General features: G+C 37.4%; 1 protein-coding gene across 1 annotated transcript in view; it reads left to right on the top strand.

Moving 5' to 3' along the window:
• Positions 1-4,494: 4,494 nt before the first annotated feature.
• LOC132608233 (uncharacterized) overlaps positions 4,495-22,187 on the top strand; it is a 34,868-nt gene continuing 17,175 nt past the window's right edge. The window contains exon 1 of the mRNA XM_060322292.1: positions 4,495-5,143. Coding sequence (XP_060178275.1) covers positions 4,495-5,143 — 649 coding nt within the window. The remainder of the gene's footprint in view (positions 5,144-22,187) is intronic.

The raw sequence follows: 22,187 nt of genomic DNA, 5'->3' as shown, positions 1-22,187 counted from the left end.
CAAGCCATGGTTAGGGGCATATGTCCTCCTTTCTATGGGTTGAAGCCTTATATATATATATATATATAGGAGGTATGATGAATATTTGATCTTTTCTTTCCAAAATTCAAGAAGATTGGAGAAGAAGAAAAAGAAATAAAAAGAAGACAAGGCATTCGGCCATGGCTAGCCAAATTTGGCCCCATGGAAAACTTATCAAAAAAATATTTTCTTCTAGATTTTCTACCAATTGGAAGGTCCTCTATAACGTGGAGTGGTAGTTGGAGCAAGCAAACCATTCATTCTTGCAAGGCACAACTCTAGCCAAGTTGAAGAGCTAAGAGGAAAAGGTAAGGTTTAACTCTCTTTCATATGTTATGGATGGTCTATGCATGTTGTTGAGTGTTATAGTATGTGGAAATGGGTGAAATTCATGAAATATGCATGTGTGTGGTATGGCCGAATGGGAGTAGTGTTGTGTAGATATGATGAAATGATTTTATTTAGTAGTTTGATTGTTGTTGTTGTGAATTCCATAATAAAAATGAAAGTTTGATGGCTTGAAATGAAGTTGGAATCATTGTGGGATTGTTGAAGAAGTTAATGTGATATTAGTATAGTTCCTTATAATTACAAGAATAGAGTTGCTAATGTGTAGGTTGTAAATATAATTCATGAATTTGAAGGTGAGACATGTGGTTGAAAGATTGTAAGTTGGGTTGTTGTGTTTGAATTTGAAAGAAGGAAATGTGTTGTTATTGTTCTTATTGAATTTGGAAGGTTTCGGGTGAAGTAATATGTTGATTGGGTTGTTTGGAACATTATGTGAATTGTTTGAAGTATTCTTGAATCATGTTAGAATGATCTTGGACTAATACTTGAATATGAGATCATTGGTATTGGCTTGATTATATGTGATTGAATTGAATATAAATGAAATGTCGTTGAATTGTGTGACGAAGGTTGTTAATGTTAGAATATATTTTGAAATAATTGTCGAAGTTGGAGATGTGATTGTTGATATTGTTGTTGATAATTTGGCCGAGTTGAATTCTCAGATTGTTGTTGATAAAATTGGCCGAGTTGGAATCTCGGGGATGGTGTATTTACAGGGGAAATGCTGCCGAAATTTCGGTAGAATATAAATGAATTCATTTGAAAGACTAAGACAAGTATATGTCGATGAATCTAATGATTATGTCAATTCTCTTGAATGTAGACTAGCAAGTTTGGACGAATAAGCGTAGCTAATAGGACGTGGAGCAGGTATGTAAGGCTTACCCTTTTCTTTCTTTTGGCATGATCTTTATGAAACGAGCAAATGACGTATATGTATGGTTTCAAAGAAATTCCTATTCTTAGAGCCACTAGGATGGCTAACGTTCTTGATTCCCATAAGCTGTTTCATATGGTTTTGATACGTATCTATGATGTCCGAAGATCTATTTGATATGTTTCCGAATGGCATTCGAAAGATAATTGATATGACTAAAGTTTGATTTTTCAAATGCTAGCACGTTCGATTATTCCATTGAGCCTTTGACATATTTTGATACGTACATATGGTTCCAAAAGTTCTATTTGATTTTATCCATAACGATATCCGAAAGGTACTTGATATGATTATTGCTTTGATTGTCCAAAAATGGCTTCTGAAACGTTCGTAGAAGGTTTTGCACTTCAAACGTTCATAACTTTCTTATACTAAGTCGGATTGACCCGAAACTTATTTCTGAGCCTTCAGATGTCAGTAAGTGTACGTATCTATCGAGTCTTGATTTGTGTGCATATGGTTTCGCACTACTCTGTTCGTGCAAGTCTCAGTATGTCCTCCACTGCGTCCCGGGCCAGGTTATGTTATCGTGCACATTCCTCTGCATTGTTCACCGCGTCCCTCGTTGGAGAGCCGGGATCTGTTATATGTATGTCTGTATATGATGATATGATGGTGGCCAGGATGGCTATTCACCGCGTCTCTCCCTAGAGGGTCGGGATCTGTTATATGCATATATGATATATGATGTCGGCATATATGATGGTTCCATCCACCGCGTTCCTCACTAGAGGGCCGGGATCTGTTATGTGCATATATGATATATGATATCGGCATATATGATGACTCCATTCACCGCGTCCCTCACTAGAGAGCCGGGATCTGTTATATGTATATGTATATGATGACATATGAGGTCAACACACATGATCTGTGTTTGGAAAGTAAGTATTCTGATACTTTGGACGATTTACTCATTTTCTGTACTCCTTCTGACATATGACATCGGTATACATGATTTGCGTTCGGAAAATAAACTCCTTGGTATTCTGGATAATGTACTTACTTTTGTACAGTTGTTCCGATTGTGATTCTGTTTTCTGTACTTCATGCCTTACATACTCAGTACATATTCCGTACTGACCCCCTTTCTTCGGGGGCTGCGTTTCATGCCGCGCAGGTACACCTAGATGAGAGGAAGCCATTATAGAAGATGTTCCAGCGGCGTTGGCAAGCTCCATTTGCTCCTGGTGTGCTGCCGAGTCAGAGCATATGTGCTACGATTTCTGATTAATATTAGAGACTTTGCAGACAGAGTCGTGGGTATAGAATGTCAGTATTGTAAGCGGCCCCATCAGCCGATGTGTCATTCTGCAGTATGTGATAAATTCCATATAATTAAAGATTTTGTTTGATTTGAGAACAAAGAAAAAGAATATTTCTGAAAGCCTTACTATGTATTTCATGCCTATTTGATTTAAGGCAAAATACATCAAACCCCCCCCCCCCCCCCCCCCCGAACTATACGCGAAAAGTCGATATCACACCTAAACTATACTAACGACCTATTACACACCTTAACTTAGTAAAACTGAATTAAATTACCCCTCGACAAACTAAAACCCCCAATCAGTGAATGTCGTGGGCAACACTCGCCCCAGGATGAAGCCACGTATTAAATGAACTGATTTATTTTATAATCACGTCATAATAATATATTTAACATAATTAAGCCATTTTAATACCCAAACCCATTTTTAACCCCCCATACCCATTTTAACACCCCCAAACCCGTTTCAAAATCACCCTAACCCACCCAAACCCACACACATCAGACGCCCAAATGTAGAAAATCAAACGACAGCACAAACAACAAATCGTTCAATATTCGTCCTAAATCATATATTTTTATAGTTTACCTACTCAATATTGTCGGATTTCATACAGTTTTTTAGCTTTTCTTCATCGTAAACCTTTAATCGAAGTGTTGGTGATTGTTTGAACTTGGACGATTCCAAGTTGGGTTTTTTGTTGACGTTTGGAGGACAAAAATCGGCTGTGCTACTAAAAGGTTAGTCCATTGTCTCATTTTGTTTCTGTATTGTGCGATTAGAACTAGGTTTTTTTTTTTTTTGCGTCTTTAATTTTTCTGCAAATTTACAGTGTAAATGACTGGGTAAATGCTTGAAAATGTAAATGTCGATTTGGTTGTTGTGTATTTCATTGACTATGAAATTGAAGTATTTGTACTGTTTTCAGGTGGAAATATGTCTTATGAACTGATTACTTTGCGATTTTACCATGGTGGTAATTTAACGACTGGCAAAAAATCCTACGTTGGTGGACAAGTAACTGAATTTACACGTATGGATTTAGATAGTTTTTTTTACTTTGAATTGCTTGATTGTGTGAAAGAATTAGGGTATGACCCTGATAAATGCACCATTTATGTTAAATTTGTCGATAGTGTGGTATTGGTAGAAATCAAATGTGATAGGGATACAATCCGAGTTGCTGCATGTTTGGGGGATGGGGATATTTTGGAGGCTTTTGTGTGTCATATGGTTGAAGAGCCCCTAGTGGTCCCACCCTTATTAGAATATGTAACCCATGTGGAGGGGGAAAGTGATGTTTCTTTTGATAAAGTGACTGGTCAAGAGTTTGGGGGTAGTGGTGTTCCATCTTTTGATGCATTTGATGCTGATTTAGAGCCATTCAATGAACCTCCTTTTGAACCAACTCACAATACTACCCCTCTCCAACCTAACTCTCCAAGTTCTGTCCCTTGTACTCCTCCAACTGTTGACAATACTGAATCAAATCTTGCTTCTAATACTACTGCTGCTGCATCAAATCCTGCCCCTAATACTACTACTAAACCAAATCCTGCCCCTAATACTACTGCTGCTGCATCAAATCCTGCCCCTACTACTACTAATGAATCTATTTCTGCCCCTCATACCACTGCTGAATCTTCATAAACTAGGGCTATCCCTGATTTTTCTGAAACTGGTAGTGATTTAGATTCATACCTAGATGGATTGTTTGATGAAGGAGAAGTACATAGTGAGAGTGATGTAGATGAGGAGCTAAGGGGTTTTAAGGAGGAAAAGAGAGCTAGAAAAAGTAAAAGAAGGAAGAGGGGTGAAAGAGATCCTGTTCCTGAACATGTTAAGTTAGGTTCAGGACCAAAAGGGCCAGATGTGGGGTATGATGAATCTGAATGTGCTAATAGAGACACCATGGAAGGTAAGTTGGCTGGTGATGAGCCTTATTACCCCTCAGATGAAGCTGCCAGTTTTGAGACTGATCCAGATGACATATCTGATGATGATGAAGGAGTAGTTAAACAAAGAGTAAAAGCAAAAAGATGGAAGTTGACAAACAGAGTTGTGTTTGATAAAACCTCCAAGAAAATAGTGTGGGAAACAGGCCTCCAATTTGAAAGTGTTAATGAATTTAGAACTGCAGTTACCAAGTATGCAGTCCATGAGCATGTTGCCATTGAAAAATGTATTAATGAACCTACAAGGGTAAGGGTTAGGTGTGTAGAGGGTTGTCCTTGGCTTTTATTTGCTAGTCTTGACTCTAGGACTAACAACTTTGTGGTGAAGACCTATAATCCAATTCACATGTGTGACCCTACCAATAGGAACAAGCTTTGCAATACCAAATTCTTATCTAGTCACTATAATGAGAGAATAAAGGAACAACCAAACATTAGGATTTTTGAGTTGCAGCAGCTCATTAAGAAAGAGTTGGATCTTTATGTTGGTAAAACTGTGTGTAGAAGAGCAAGAAACAAGGTTTTAGCTGAGTTGAGGGGTGACCATGTTTTGGAGTTTGGGAGGATTTTAGATTATAGGGATGAGTTGTTAAGATCAAATCCAGGTAGTACATGTGTAGTTAGTGTCACACCCCATTTTAACCGGGATCGATTTAGGGAGTATGACGTATTGGTGATTCCTGTTTATTTTTGTTTTAAGGAGTCGCCACCTAATTAATTTAACGGTGAATTAGGACACCTAAATATTAACTAAGGGAAAGTTAAAACTAAACCTCAATTAATAGTCTGCTTAACCAGTGTGATTCTAGGTAAGGGCTCTATATTATCCTAAAGGGAAGGGGTTAGGCATCCTTTAGAATCCGTTAACTTACGGTTATCCGACCAAACTTAGGTTAATTAATTGAGAGTAAATAAAATGCTTAAAATTTAGAAAATGATTTTTTAGATATTGCTAAAGTTTTAAAAGAAAATAATGTTAGTTAAAATAAGATTTACAGAAAATATAATAATCAGAGACTTTGAATGCCATTTTAAAAAAAATACGATTTATGAATGTTGTTAAGGTTTTAGACGAAAGTATAATAGTATTGTTTAAAATAATACTCGTAGAAAAACGTAATAACGTGTGTAAAAGAAGATTCTAAAAATTTAAATGGGACTTGAAAATATTGATGAAGCCTTAAATAAAAGATAATATTTAATAAGATTTATAGGAAATGTGATAATTTGCATGAAATAAAACATAAGCATTGTTAAGAAAAAAAATGTCATTTGAAGAAGACTTATAAATGTGGCTAAACTTTAAAATAAAATGCTGTTTAATATAAGATTTGTATAAAATATGATAATTTGCCCATAAATAATAGCTTTTGAGAAAAGATTTAGTAATTTTGAACTTTGAATAAATTATATTATATGAATGTAGCAATGTAGAAAATCTAAGCTTATAAATAGGATTCAAAAGGAAGTGAATTTTCTTTCTCCCTTTTTTATTATTTATTATTAATTATGCTTAGCTAAAAATATGCATGATTGATTCAAAACTTGAAGAGTTACTTATAAAAACAATACTTGAGTTTATATTTGCATATTAATGACGTTTTGAAATGTTTAGATAATAGAAAGATAAAACACAATTCTTTTAATTCAAAATATGTAATCATGCTATTTTTTGAGAATCAATTATTCGGAAAATGAATTAGTCGTTAATTGCCTTGAATTATCTACCCATTACTAAACCCACTAATGTCTCCAAGGTTCATCTAAATTAGCAAAATAAAACATTAGACATACAAGTCAAATGTAAAAGATAAAATAGAGGAGAGAGTTAAATGGGATCAGCCCATTTTAAAAGACAACTGCAATCTGTTTGCCATTGGGCTTGGCCCAGAATTCCCTTTTTTTTTATGCTTGCGGGCCGCTGCTGCTATACACATGGGCCAAGGCCCAAATATTTGTTTTCTATTTTTTGCTGCGGACTGGCTGGACGCGGAAAAGATTTCGTTGGGCTTTTAGCCCAACACCGGATATGGAGGAAGACGAGTCACTCGGACTCGTGTGCGATGATCATGCATAAAACGAAAGGAGAAAGATTAGTATATAATCAACGGATGAGGTTAAAACATGTAAAATATAACTCAAAACAAGTCAATACATTGTATATATACTGTGTATATTTTAGTATATCTTATGTACACACAAATCAGCTGCCACACACTTGTCACATACGCCAATCATCCACCACATTTTGTTTCGACAGCAAATAGGTCATATTACTTATTTCTTAGTTTTCAGAAGTAGTTCCCGACATATTAGAGTTAAAGAAATAGAGTATGAGAAAGGGAGGTTCAGGTACAGCCATGCATTCAAGTGTACAACACAGACTCTTAATGAAGCAGTGGTTGACCTCACAGGGGCAATAATAACTTATTCAAGAAAATGCAGCAACCAAGTAACAGCAGTAATGACAGTAGGAAGGCCAAACTGCAGCAATATATATTTTTTTTGATTAGAAGTCCATAACAGCATATTCAAATGTGACTTGATGCCTTATCTTGAACTCATTATAGTCTTAACTCAGAATCCAAAATATATTTTTTCTTTCCTTTAAAATACGCCTGATTCATACGCAGCTTGAAATATAACATATTATATACCAAATCATGATACATAATTCAAAACACACTGGGAAAAGGAACCATGCCTAAAATACTCAAAGGATAAGTGCAAATAGTAGAATCTAGTACTCGACTTCTCAACTGAATTACAGGGAAATGAAAATAACACTGATTTGGCATATTTAACTCGAGTTTTAACTCATGAACACACATCAACTTAAAAGGGCAGCATCGAGCTGAAAATCAAAGACTTATGATATGGGGATTTCAAGGCTAGTACTTCAACATACAATGATTATCTACCTACTTCTCTTACAGATTCATAATCCTCTTTTTTTTTTTTTCGGACAAAGATAGTAAGACAACAACCAAATGCAAGATCTCAACACCTATGACTTGGGGGTATTACGCTTGTGATCTGAATATGGCCTGTTATTTCCTCACACTAGAAATACATAACTCTCAAAAGACTGTTTATTCCTTCTGAACTCAATAGATTTCATATAAAGTAATGCCAAAATGAAGATTTTTCACATTATCGAAGGACTTGCATACAACAAAATGACATTTGTTTCAACCCTAGGGAACTGATTCATCACACTTTATTTGACACAGTTCACATATATACATCATGTTTTCTTTTAGGTTAACAGTTTCATTTTGAACTTGAAACAGGCTCTTGATTCTGGATCTAGGCTTCAACTTGAACATTCAACAAGGAATGCTTAATAAAATATCAATCTTAGTCTTGATAAGACAGTCCTTATTTTAAGCAAATCTTTCAAATGTACTTGAGCATGTTATTACCAGTTCAAGCTTTTTACTTTCGAAACTCATCTTGAACAAACATAACAGCACATTTGTCAAAAAAGAAGAAGAAACAACCAATCTTTAAGCCAATTGAACCTTATGCTTAAACATACACTAACTCATAGATTCTTGGTAAACATCTGATATCCTTTTATGATAGTGGAAGAAACACATAAATTCTTGCTAGTGATATTAACCAGTTCATAAGTTGCATAACTTAATGACTCATACACGACTAATGATGTGGACACAATTATGCAAATTGTAAGCCTTAAAACATGCGAGATTAAGCCATTCAAGTATGCAAATATGCTCCTTGAAGCTGACATAGGCAGATAGCATATCATCCTCAGGGATTAATCTAAATTCAACTAATCACCAGAAACCAAATCTGTACGAAAATTTACCAAATAATATAAACTTAACATAGACAAATGAACAGTAGCTAGCTTGAGATGAACATGCACAATTTGCATTAGATGTGACTAAGATGAGGCATATACACAACTAAGCAATCAATAACTAGTTGAGCTTATCTAATAAATTACGAATTCAGTGCTAAAACGAACATGGTTAAATGAACTTAATCAAGTGAGATGGAGAAAAATTAATGCATACAAATGCGATTAATAGGTCATCTAATCTGAACCAACACCTGATTAGTCCAAATGACATACCCACCAACAATGTAAACTTGAAGCACCGGGTGAATCTAAACTTACCCATAAAGCTAACATACTCACAAAATTAAACTAAACAGGACTGATTATGCTTAATTCAACCAAAATAACTCCAAACGAAACTAAGATACCACTAAGCGAACAAATCAACAAAAACAGTTTAAAACATTCAAACGATTGCTAAAACAATTTAAAAGGAGGAAATTTACCTTCTTCGGGTGCAGCGAAATGGGTGCGGGTCTTCGATTCACACTCGAAACACTTCAAATTTGATGTTGCGAGACTCGGATTTACGGCAATCAACAGAATAGATAAAAATTGTTTGAGTATTTTTTGATCCGATATTCGAACTATCACAACGAACTGCGAATTTGATGTTTTTGAAAAAATAAAAAGGACTTTGGGGTGTTCAAACTTTAATTTCTAGAGGGAATTTCCTGAATCCCCCCAAAAGATCCCCTTTTCTTGACTTGGAAAACGATTATATATAGGGCGAATTTTAGGGTTTCTTGTGACGAAGAGAGAGAGAGGAGCGGGGGGAAACGGAAGAGGAGCGGGGGGAGCAGACGGCGATGGTGGGGTTGGGAGGTGATGAAAAGGAGCGGCGGTGGTGGGGGATGGAGATGATGAAGATGATGAAGATGATGAATGAGAAGAGAGAAAGAGGAAGGGAGCGGCGGAGGAAAAAAATGAGGGGAACCCTTTTTAGGTTTCCCTTATTTTGATGAAAATATATCGGACCCGGTCCATTTGTGGACCGGGTTTTAAAAGGATGGACTAGTGAATTAAAACATGTACTGGTCTAAAAATTGAGATAAAAAACATGGTCTAGTCCAAACAATATTAGGAGTTAATCGGACTTTGATTTGGGGTCCGGTAAGTCAAAAATACGGACTACGTGCACAAAAAATAGTTTGGTTTTTAAATTTAAATAAAGACCTGTTTAAATAACTTGTGTTAAAATATTGCTCAATATGAGATATGCAATCATTAATGCTCAGATATAAAAAAGATGGCGTTGTAATAACCGTGCAATAATATTTTGAAAATCCACAGTAAAATAAATACTATTATTTAATTACACAAAAAAGATAAATGCGATGCGTGTGCGTAAGCTGGTAAAAAAATACTAAAAAAAATGATAAAATTGTGAATTATAATAATAGTAATAAATAATAATAATAATAATAATAATAATAATAATAATAATAGTAACTGCAACAGAATAATAAAGTGCCGGTATTGATGAGAAGTTGATAATTTAGTAAAAAATGACTATATATATATTTTAATTTTTCTAAAAATATTAGAGGCGTAAATAGGTATTTTGGAAGAGAGGCGGGACAAAATTGGGTGTCAACAACTTGTCCCTCTTTGCCCGGTAATGATGAAAAGAGTTGTCGGGCAAAGACGTTGACTCAATAGCCTATTTTGTCCCGGCTAAAGGAAACTTGAGAAGTATATGACCGAACTCCGGTCTCTGAGTTGCCTACATATCTCGGGCTGCACGAGAATCAGGTCAAGTGTAGTTCTGGAACAATTACGACACCTGAACCCGATTAGCGCGAATCTTGCAAAATATTGTCCCAGTGCTGAATTATGATAACACTGGGTATTATGATAGAAACTTGAGAATTCTGAAAATTGAATTGTTGGAACGCAAGAGAATACTTGTAATTAGAGACGAGTGTTCGAGGTAGATCTTTGACCCGTGTCGGGAAGTCTGATTATCCTTCCCGACAACTTGCCCCAGTTCGCTGCAGAAGAAATAGTTCCACGATTTGATGTGTGATGCCAACTTCGATATTTGTTCAAAGCCACCAGCTAAAAACAATTGTTAGCAATAAAGAAATATAGGTGTAAATAAGACAGAGTTGGAGAAGTTACACTTGCAACCCCTGTTTCGAAAGTTGAGTCCACATTCGGAGGTGGGTGCCCGAATTGAAATATAAAATACCCGCATTCGGAGGTCGGTGCCTGAACTTGAATATAAAATACCCGCATTCGGAGGTGGGCGCCTGAACTGAAATATAAAATACCCGCATTCGGAGGTGGGTGCCTGAACTGAAATATAAGATACCCGCATTCGGAGGTGGGTGCCTGAACTTGAAATATAAGATACCCGCATTCGGAGGTGGGCGCCTGAACTTGAAATATAAGATACCCGCATTCGGAGGTGGGCGCCCGAACTGAAATATAAGATACCCGCATTCGGAGGTGGGTGCCTGAACTTGAAATATAAGATACCCGCATTCGGAGGTGGGTGCCTGAACTGAACATTGAAATACCCGCATTCTAAGGTGGGTGCCTAAATTGGAAATTGACATACCCGCATTCTAAGGTGGGTGCCTAATTTGAACATTGAAATACCCGCATTCTAAGGTGGGTGCCTGAATTGAACATTGAAATACTCGCATTCTAAGGTGGGTGCCTGAATTAAATTTTGAAATACCCGCATTATAAGGTGGGTGCCTAATTTGAACATTGAAATACCCGCATTCTAAGGTGGGTGCCTAATTTGAACTTTGAAATACCCGCATTTTAAGGTGGGTGCCTATATCATGTCCACTTCCCATGGTGCAAAAAATGTAAATCCACATCCACTTTCAGGGTGCAGAAAAATAAATCCAAGTTCACTTTCACAGTTCAAAATATAAATCTACGTCCGCATTTCACGGTACAAAATATAAATCCACGTCGACTTTGACGTCCGTATTATACGGTACAACAGTAAATTTACATCTACTTTCACGTCTTCATTATACGGCGCAAAAATAAATTCACTTTTACTTTCAAAAACATAAATCTGTATCCACTTTCTACAATTATATGTATATTTTTTTGTAATATAATTCTATTTCCACTTCCATGCTCGCATCCACAATGTAAATGTAAATCCACGTCCACTTTAGAAATAGTATTGTAAAAAGATATCCACATCTTAATCCATGTCCCGTTGTGACGGAAGTTAAATATATAATTAACCCCCACAATTTGATATACGATGCAATATTTCGATCTTGTTATCTTATTAACATACTTCATTCTAAAAGAATTTGATAATGATTTGAACATGTATGAAGTGATGACGAAATTGAGGAATTCTAACCAATAACAGGTGATCAAGGTCAGTGTCCATGATTATATGTATTCGATCCATCGATGAATGTCACGAGCTAAAACAATTGTTAGTGATAAGAATCAATAGCTGGGTCTAAAAGAATTATACTTACAGCCCTTGGTTGAGAAGATGAACTTGTGTCCACTGTTGCAATTGAAATTTCGTGATGAGTGGAACGACGCCCACCGTTCGGCATAAGCTACCTTTGCATCCACGCTGAAGAGTATTTGCATTTTGAAGAAAGTTAACTTTTTGATCACGCCCATAATTTAATACATGCACCGTGTTCATGTTAATTGGACCTGTCTCAACAAAGAAAAATTGTGAGTTTAAAAGAAAATTGGTTGACTTGTGCATGTCGGGGAACTTGGCCCTTGAATTGACTTTTGTCTCGGTCGCGTCCACGTTCTTCGATGTCTCACCACATATCTTGCTTCGCCGGGGAGTTTCAGTTATAAAAAAAATGTATTTTGAAAATAAAAGTAATGAGATTTAGATGACTTTGAAAGGAAATACTTAGTGGCTCTAATATGTAACATGATTAAGAAGACTCGATTTTTGAATTTACTCACATTTTTAGAAATATGAATGGACTTTTATTTAAGACCACTTTTATGCTACTTCTAAAAATTTGTCCCAGTTTCAGTCCTAGAGATGCTTGATTCTGTACAATTGAAAAGTAAAAACTTATAATGAAAGTTTTGAAAGTGATTTGACCGACTTCAAAACTTTGTCCCAGTTTCAAGATACTAAGACACATGAATTTAAATGGTGGGAAGACCAAAATCTTGTTAAAAATCCTTATGTATTTTATACGAACCAAAAATGTTTGGCCAAACCGAAGATAAAAATTTCAAAATAGAAGGGCCGAACCCGCCTCGGGTTGCCTACGTATCCCAAAGGAATCAGGCCAGACGTAGTTCGTGATGAACATAAAGATTTTTGAGTTTGTTTTGTTTTTTAATAAAGGGGCCGAACCCTATGTGGGTTGCCTACGTATCCAAAAGGAAATCAGGCCATGCGTAGTTCCACTCATAAACAAAGATACTGAAATATTTTGAAAAAGTGGCCGAACCCGATGTGGGTTGCCTACGTATCCAACAGGAAGTCAGGCCAAACGTAGTTCGTTACAAACAAATGACAAAGTCTTAAAAAAAACCGTAACAAAATTTAGAGGCAACACAACAAAAGGAACTAAATGTTCTAGTTGATGTTTCCGGCCTACTACAAAAAGGAAATTTAAACTTAAAATACTGAAACTCCCGGCGGACCGGGGCTAAGATAAAAGTCCAATTCTGCAACTCAGGTCCTGGCTCAACAGCCTATAAAGTCAATATTTCAGCAAAGTCTTTGATTATCACAGCATGATCATCTTCATCTTCCATGAACAGGTTCTTGATTCCCTCCACGATATCATCATAGGCAACCTCAATAATTAGATCTGAAGGTTTTGAGAAAGTTTGATCAATGGTAGGAATAGGTTTTGGCAATGGAACCTCTTTCTTTTTATTCTTTCGTGCTTTCTTCACTTCTTCCTCAGTTGGCTCATATCCCAAACCGAATGTAAACTGTTGCGTAGGGAGAACGACTGGCTCAACCCGCCCATTTAATGTCTTCCCTAGCCCAAATCCAGGTTGGTACCCATTTCTCAGCATTTCTTTTGCAACCATAATCGCGGCGCATGACCTTTTAAACTCTTGAGTTTGACAGACTTCACCCACTTTAGTGACATTCACAACCTCCCAAGCGTGGTAAGCTGCTCCGTCGAACCCTCCTTCTGCCTCAATGAATGGGATGGATTGCTCTCGATAGAAAGACGTATCCCCTTCTCCATGTATACATATTTGTTGCTGATCCCACTCGAATTTGACAGTTTGGTGCAAAGTAGATGGTACAGCCCCAGCCAGATGTATCCACGGTCTTCCTAACAGCATGTTGTATGTCGTGGAAATATCCAGTACTTGAAAATCCATAATGAATTCAACAGGACCAATCAACACTTTCAACTCTATTTCTCCAATAGGGCGCCTTTGAGCCCCATCAAATGCTCGAATATTCACATTACTTGTCTTGAGCTCACTAACATTATATCCGATCTTCTTCAGACTTGTTAATGGACAGATGTTAAGTCCAGAACCCCCATCAATCAACACTTTAGCCACAAACATGTTACGACACTTGACAGTTATATAGAGCGCTTTGTTATGCATGCATCCTTCTGGCGGCAGTTCTTCATTATCGAAACTGATTCGATGACTGTCAAGCACGCGCTCGATCATCCCAGCTAACGCCTCACTAGTTGTTTCACTTGGAACATATGCTTCATTCAAAATCTTCAAGAGTGCATTTCTGTGCACATCCGAACTCAAAAGCAAAGAGAGAATAGGAATTTGGGCATTGGTCTTTTTCAACTGATCCACAACTGAGTACTCACTAGCTTTAATTTTCCTCAGAAATTCTTCTGCTTCGAATTCAGTCACGACCCTTTTGGGAGGTACGTTGGTTTCCTTAAGTTGCCCCAATCTAACTAGTTCTTCTGGAGAATAGCACCTCCCAGACCTTGTCATTCCTGACGTCTTAACCTTGTCAGTGATCGTGTCCTTTCCTCGACACTCCATCACAGTTTGTTGATAATTCCATGGTACGGCTTTTGTATCGAGCACTGGCAACTGATTTGGTGCTCGAACTACTTCCACAGGTATTGATGAAGCTCCTAATATCTCGACAGGCACACAACCCCTTATCACTACAGCCGGAGAAGCAACGGCTACAAAATCATGATCCTCCACACGATCCACAGGCACTATAAATTCGGCTGGGTCGTCAACATTTTCATCTATTCCAATCATATTTATCGTGGCCCCATCATGGGTCGGGAGTGGATTGTTAACCACATTTGGTGTTGGTGGTTTGACCGTGATCTGTTTTGCTTCAATAAGATCCTCAACCTTATGCTTCAATGCGTAACAACGATCAGTGGAATGGCCTTTTACCCCCGAATGATATGCACATGTTTTAGTGGGATCAAAGCTTCTGGGTAATGGATCTGGAATTCTACCTTCCACAGGATATACTAAGCCTGAAGCTTGCAGTCTTTCAAAAACAACGCTCAGTGGCTCTCCTAATGGTGTGAAATGGCGAAACGGTTTATTTGGGCGAGGTGCGGATGCATTGTTTGGATGATGAGTTTGTGATGGTGGAGTTGGATATGTTGGTGGTCGTGGAGCTCGATATGCTGGTTGTGTGTTGTAAACAGGGTAGGATATTTGTGGTGATTGAGGTTGGTAAGATGGCAAAGCTTGGTCGTAGGGATGTGGAGAATATTGGAAATATTGTGAGTGGTGAGCGTTAGGCTAGTTGTCACACCCCATTTTAACCGGGTTAGAGCGGGGAGTATGACGTATTGGTGATTCCTGTTTATTTGTTTCAAGGAGTCGCCACCTAATTAATTTAATGGTGAATTAGGACACCTAAATATTAACTAAGGTAAAGTTAAAACTAAACCTCCGTTAATGGTCTGCTAACCAGTGTGATTCTAGGTAAGGGCTCTATATTATCCTAAAGGGAAGGTGTTAGGCATCCTTTAGAATCCGTTAACTACGGCTATCCGGCCAAATTTAGGTTAATTAATTAAATTAAATATAGTGCTTAAATTTATAAAATGGCTTAATATGGCTAAAGTTTTTAGAGGAAAATAATATTAACATAAGATTTACAGAAAACATAATAACTTGCCCAAAAGAAGACTTTAGATGCTACATAAAAAATAAGATTTATAACTATTGCTTGAGCTTTAAATGAAAGCAATAAATAATGTTATTTAAAATAATACTTGCAAAGAATATACTAGCTCGCGCAAAAAGAGGATTTTTAAATGCTATTGAAAATAAAAACTTAATCATCATTAAGACTTTATATGAAAATATAATAAATGCTATTCAAGATAAGAGTTGTATGAAATTATAATATTTTTTTGCCTAGAAATAATAGCTTTCGAGAAAAAGAATTTAACAATTTTAAACTTTGAATAAATTATGTTATATGAATATAGCAATATCAAAAGTCTAGACTTATAAATAGGATTCAAAATATATTGTATTAATTATGCTTAAAAATGTGCATGAGCGTTCAACTTGAATGAGTTTCCTATAAAATATATTTGAGTTTATACATATTGAGGGCATCTTGAAACGACAAGATATATAGTAATACTATTTTTTGCGAATTAATCATTTCGAATAAAATATAAATATTAAACGTTATAAATGGTTTTAATGTAAAACGAAGATAATAAGATTTATGAAGTTGATGGTTATTCTTCCTTAACTAACTACCCATTACTGAAAACTAATCCTACTAGTTCGTCTAAGACTTTATCTAAATTGAGAAAATAATACAAAAATAAAGAGTTAGTTGCATAACACAAATTAATATGCACAAAATAGAATAAAGGAAATAAATAATTTAAATGGGCTCAGCCCATTCCGGATCTGCTACGATCTGTTGTTGCTGTCGCTATTGAGCTTAGCCCGGAAATCCCTTTTATTATTGTTGCGGGTATAGGCTGGACACGAGAAAGATTTCGTTGGGCTTTTAGCCCAACATCGAATGCGGAAGAGAAATGAGTCCCTCGGACTCGTACGCGAGGTTCATGCAAAGAAATGAAAGAAAGAGAGATTAGTATATGATCAATAAGGTTAAGCATACAAACATATAAATTCAAAACAACTCCATTGATTATATATGTTATGTATATCCAGGAAGCATTTCACGAACACAACTTCAATATGCATTTACATACAAACTTCAAACTGAAATATACTTGCAACAAACGCACAAAATTTGAGCAAACCAAACTGAAATATAGACAAACAGGAAATGCAAAACACCACATTCAAATAAAGCTGAACAGTCAAGGGGAGGGACATGATGTTTATACGTTGTAGCTGAAAAAACAATGCAACCACATATGTTCGATCTATTCTCATTTATACCACATATGCAACCAGCCCCTCTCCTAATCAGACGACATACAACTAAAGCCTACCACGAACTTAGCACTGTGTAGAGAAAGCAATACTGACTAGGACAGAATCAAAACCCAAACGAAACACTTTACGAATCAGGCCAGTTTCTCAACATGCGAGATCTTATTTTGGACATGTTTAGGTTAACAGGTGACATCTGAGTACTTTAAAGCAACACAAAATCCATACTCAACACAGTCTATAGCAAGCAGTGGCCAAATGAAATATGGTTCCTCTAAAAGCTGCTTAGTCTTAAGGCAGTTTTGACAAAGAACAGGGATAGCAAGATCAGTTAGCCAAACAAAGCGAAGAGAGCCCCATTACAACTAAATATACTAATCCCAGCCGAACCTATATTTGGACTTAAGAAAATATTTGATAATGCTCTATCTATGATGACAAAGAATACTCAAACAACAGCAATTTTCAGCTTGTTAGCGTACTTAAGACATCATTTTGAGACACTGCAACAAGCACTCAAAAGAGATAACACACAACAGACAAAACAAACAGATTTACAGATTGGACTCACATTTAACAGGGCATGAACTAGCTATCTAGAAATAGAGGAAAATATCATAGAAGAAAGGGAAGGTATAACATGACAAGAACAAAACAGCCAGAGTCTCAAATACTAGGCAAAGGTCTTAATTAAATATACCACTAAATTGCAGGTGATTCATCATACGAATTTGGACATAAAGACCAGTTTAGAGTGACATATGCAAACTGGATTGGACTAGGCAAAATCCCCTACATTATTGAAGTTTAAACTAACCATGTTTTCACAAATATAAGTCAATAATTCAATACAGAATCCTGATTCAGTTAACAAAACCAAACAGCATCCCCAGGCGACTTCAATATCAAACAAAATCTATGGACTACACTAATAGCATGGTGATCATACTGATTTCATTTCAACAAATCATAGGTGACTGAAACTAATTAAAACTGAGCACAAACAAGTATCGATGAATCTCCGAGGATTATGCTTACCTGCCTTATTACCATGGCATTATTAAACAAATATTGAACAAAACTTATAGAGGTATTCTTCGTTAATATAATCAGAAGTAAAACAGAAATCAGCCACAGATTCGACTACTAATCATGCCTGGATCAACAACCCTTAAACGAGTTCGAATATCCTACTGACTAATCAATCAGATTTGTATAACAATACGCAATTTAAAACCAAACTAACATGATTAACCCATACTTTTGAATCAATTAAAACCCAGTTGTCGCACCTAATACATGTAATTACACAAACAGAGCCAAGCTCGATAATCAAACCATCATACCAAACCAATTAAATCCGAATTACTATCGACACGCAAACAAACTATTTGAACTGAGCCAATCAACTTTAACTAAGCAGCATATAGAATAGCAACTGAAGGATGCGAAAACAAGTAGAAAAAGGGAATTACCTTCTCCGGGTGCAGCGAAGTGGGTGCGAAGCCTTCGATACACACTCGAACACTTCAAAATTCAATTTACAGGCGTAACAGAGGTTGATAAAAATTGAAATTCTTGCTTGGGGATTTTGGCGACAAAAACGAAGGCCTTTGTTTCTATGGAACTTTTCAGGCTAAAGACTCAAATTTTCAAGGGGTTTGTGCGGCTAAGACCTTGGTTTCTTTGGGGGTTTCCTCCGATGAAAAAGTCCCTCCTTTCAATTAACAGAAAACTCCTATTTATATCCCCCAATTCTGTTTTCGTTTTGTATATAAAAATAAACAAAGAGGGGAGCGTTGGGGAAGTGGGGGTGTCAGACGCGTGAAGATCATGGTATGGTGGAGGCGGCAGAGGTGCGTGGTGCGTCAGAGAACATGGGGAACAGGGGTGTCGGAGAATGGCAGAAGCGTGGGGGGTACAGGTGCGGTGGAGATGGCAAGTGAGGGCGATGGAGGAGAGAGAACGAGTGCGGTGGCGATGGGGTGTGTCAGAGGAAGTGGAAATCACGTGGGGGGTACAGGTGCGGTGGAGATGGTGGAAGGTGGGTGGAGTTAGGGCGATGGCGATGGAGGTGGGTGATGACGAGGTGGGTGGCGACGGAGAGATAGATGGAGACGGCGGAGATGGGAGGCGGAGGGAGGTGCGATGGTGGAGATGACGATGAAAATGGGGAGGGAGACGAGGGAGTTGCGGCGGTGGTATGGAGGAAAGTGATGGGGAAACCCTAAAAGGGTTTCCTTATTCAGCTGAAAAATGAATTGGACCCGGTCCATTTGTGGACCGGGTCAAATTTTAGACTGGGTATTAAAAGAACGGACTAGTAAATTAAACATGGATTATTCTAAAAATTGAGACAAGGGATACGGACTAGTCCTAAAATTACCAAGAGTCAATCGGGCTTTAATTTGGAGTCCGGTAAGTCAAAATGCGGACCGAGTGCAAGAAATAGTTTGGCTTTAAATTTGAATAAGAGACCCATTTAATTAATGAATATAACGAGGGTGACAAAATATTACTTAATACCAAAAAATGTGTGATTATTAGACTCGGGTAATAAGATCATATGGTGTTATGATAGCCGTGTAATAATATATATTATTTTTTCTTTGAAAATCCGCACTAAATAAATACTATTATTTAATTATACAAAGATAAATGCGATGTGTGTGCGTAAGCTGGTAAAAGTACTGGAATGATAAAAATTGTGAATAATAATAATAATTATAATAGTAATAATAATAATAAAATACGGTAAATAATAATAATTGATAGAATAATACAATAGCGGTATTGATAAGAGGCTAATAATTATAGTAAACATAATATATATATTTTTTATTTTTCCCGAAAATATTAGAAGCTTAAAAATAGGTATTTTGGCAGAGAGACGGGACAAAATTGGGTGTCAACAACTTGTCCCTCTTTGCCCGGTAATGATGAAAAGAGTTGTTGGGCAAAGACGTTGACTCAGTAGCCTATTTTGTCCCGGCTAAAGGAAACTTGAGAGGATTCTGACCGAACTCCGGTCTCTGAGTTGCCTACATATCTCGGGCTATACGAGAATCAGGTCGAGTGTAGTTCTGGGACAATTACGACACTTGAACCCCAATTGGCGCGAAACTTGCAAAATATTGTCTCAGTGCTGAATTATGATAACACTGGGTATTGTGATAGAAACTTGAGAATTCTGAAAATTGAATTGTTGGAACGCAAGAGAATACTTGTAATTAGAGACGAGTGTTCGAGATAGATCTTTGACCCGTGTTGGGAAGTCTGATTATCCTTCCCGACAAATTGCCCCAGTTCGCTGCCGAAGAAATAGTTCCACGATTTGATGTGTGATGCCAACTTTGATATTGTCAAAAGCCATCAGCTAAAAACAAGTGTTAGCAATAAAGAAATATATGTAAATAAGGCAGGGTTGGAGAAGTTACACTTGCAACCCTGCTTCGAAAGTTGAATCCACATTCGGAGGTGGATGCCGGAACTGAAATATAAGATTCCCGCATTCGGAGGTGGGTGCCTGAACTTGAATATAAAATTCCCGCATTCGGAGGTGGGTGCCTGAACTTGAAATATAAGATACCCGCATTCGGAGGTGGGCGCCTGAACTGAAATATAAGATACCCGCATTCGGAGGTGGGTGCCTGAACTTGAAATATAAGATACCCGCATTCGGAGGTGGGCGCCTGAACTGAAATATAAGATACCCGCATTCGGAGGTGGGTGCCTGAACTTGAAATATAAGATACCCGCATTCGGAGGTGGGTGCCTGAACTTGAAATATAAGATACCCGCATTCGGAGGTGGGTGCCTGAACTTGAAATATAAGATACCCGCATTCGGAGGTGGGCGCCTGAACTGAAATATAAGATACCCGCATTCGGAGGTGGGTGCCTGAACTTGAAATATAAGATACCCGCATTCGGAGGTGGCGCCTGAACTGAAATATAAGATACCCGCATTCGGAGGTGGGTGCCTGAACTTGAAATATAAGATACCCGCATTCGGAGGTGGGTGCCTGAACTTGAAATATAAGATACCCGCATTCGGAGGTGGGTGCCTGAACTTGAAATATAAGATACCCGCATTCGGAGGTGGGTGCCTGAACTTGAAATATAAGATACCCGCATTCGGAGGTGGGTGCCTGAACTGAAATATAAGATACCCGCATTCTAAGGTGGGTGCCTAAATTGAAAATTGACATACCCGCATTCTAAGGTGGGCGCCTAATTTGAACATTGAAATACCCGCATTCTAAGGTGGGTGCCTGAATTGACATTGCATTCTAAGGTGGGTGCCTGGATTGAAATTGACATACCCGCATTCTAAGGTGGGTGCCTTGATTGAAATTGACATACCCGCATTCTAAGGTGGGCGCCTAGATTGAAATTGACATACCCGCATTCTAAGGTGGGCGCCTAGATTGAAATTGACATACCCGCATTCTAAGGTGGGCGCCTAGATTGAACATTGAAATACCCGCATTCTAAGGTGGGTGCCTGAATTGAACATTGAAATACCCGCATTCTAAGGTGGGTGCCTGGATTGAAATTGACATACCCGCATTCTAAGGTGGGTGCCTAAATTGAACATTGAAATACCCGCATTCTAAGGTGGGTGCCTGAATTGAACATTGAAATACCCGCATTCTAAGGTGGGTGCCTGGATTGAAATTGACATACCCGCATTCTAAGGTGGGTGCCTAAATTGAAAATTGACATACCCGCATTCTAAGGTGGGTGCCCAAATTAAATTTTGAAATACCCGCATTCTAAGGTGGGTGCCTATATCATGTCCACTTCCCATGGTGCAAAAATGTAAATCCACATCCACTTTCAGGGTGCAGAAAAATAAATCCAAGTCCACTTTCACAGTTCAAAATATAAATCTACGTCCGCATTTCACGGTACAAAATATAAATCCACGTCGACTTTGACGTCCGTATTATACGGTACAACAGTAAATTTACATCTACTTTCACGTCTGCATTATACGGCGCAAAAATAAATTCACTTTTACTTTCGAAACATAAATCTGTATCCACTTTCTACAATTATATGTATATTTTTGTAATATAATTCTACTCCCACTCCCATACTCGTATCCACAATATAAATGTAAATCCACGTCCACTTTAGAGATAATATTGTAAAAAGATATCCACATCTTACTCGATGTCCCATTGTGACGGGGGTTAAATCTATAATTAACCCCACAATTTGATATACGATGCAATATTTCGATCTTGTTATCTTATTAACATACTTCATTCTAAAAGAATTTGATAATGATTTGAACATGTATGAAGTGATGACGAAATTGAGGAATTCTAACCAATAACAGGTGATCAAGGTCAGTGTCCATGATTATATGTATTCGATCCATCGATGAATGTCACGAGCTAAAACAATTGTTAGTGATAAGAA

Source organism: Lycium barbarum, chromosome 8, assembly GCF_019175385.1.
Source record: "Lycium barbarum isolate Lr01 chromosome 8, ASM1917538v2, whole genome shotgun sequence".
NCBI classification, from domain to species: domain Eukaryota; kingdom Viridiplantae; phylum Streptophyta; class Magnoliopsida; order Solanales; family Solanaceae; genus Lycium; species Lycium barbarum.
This window is presented reverse-complemented; position numbering and strand designations above follow the sequence as displayed.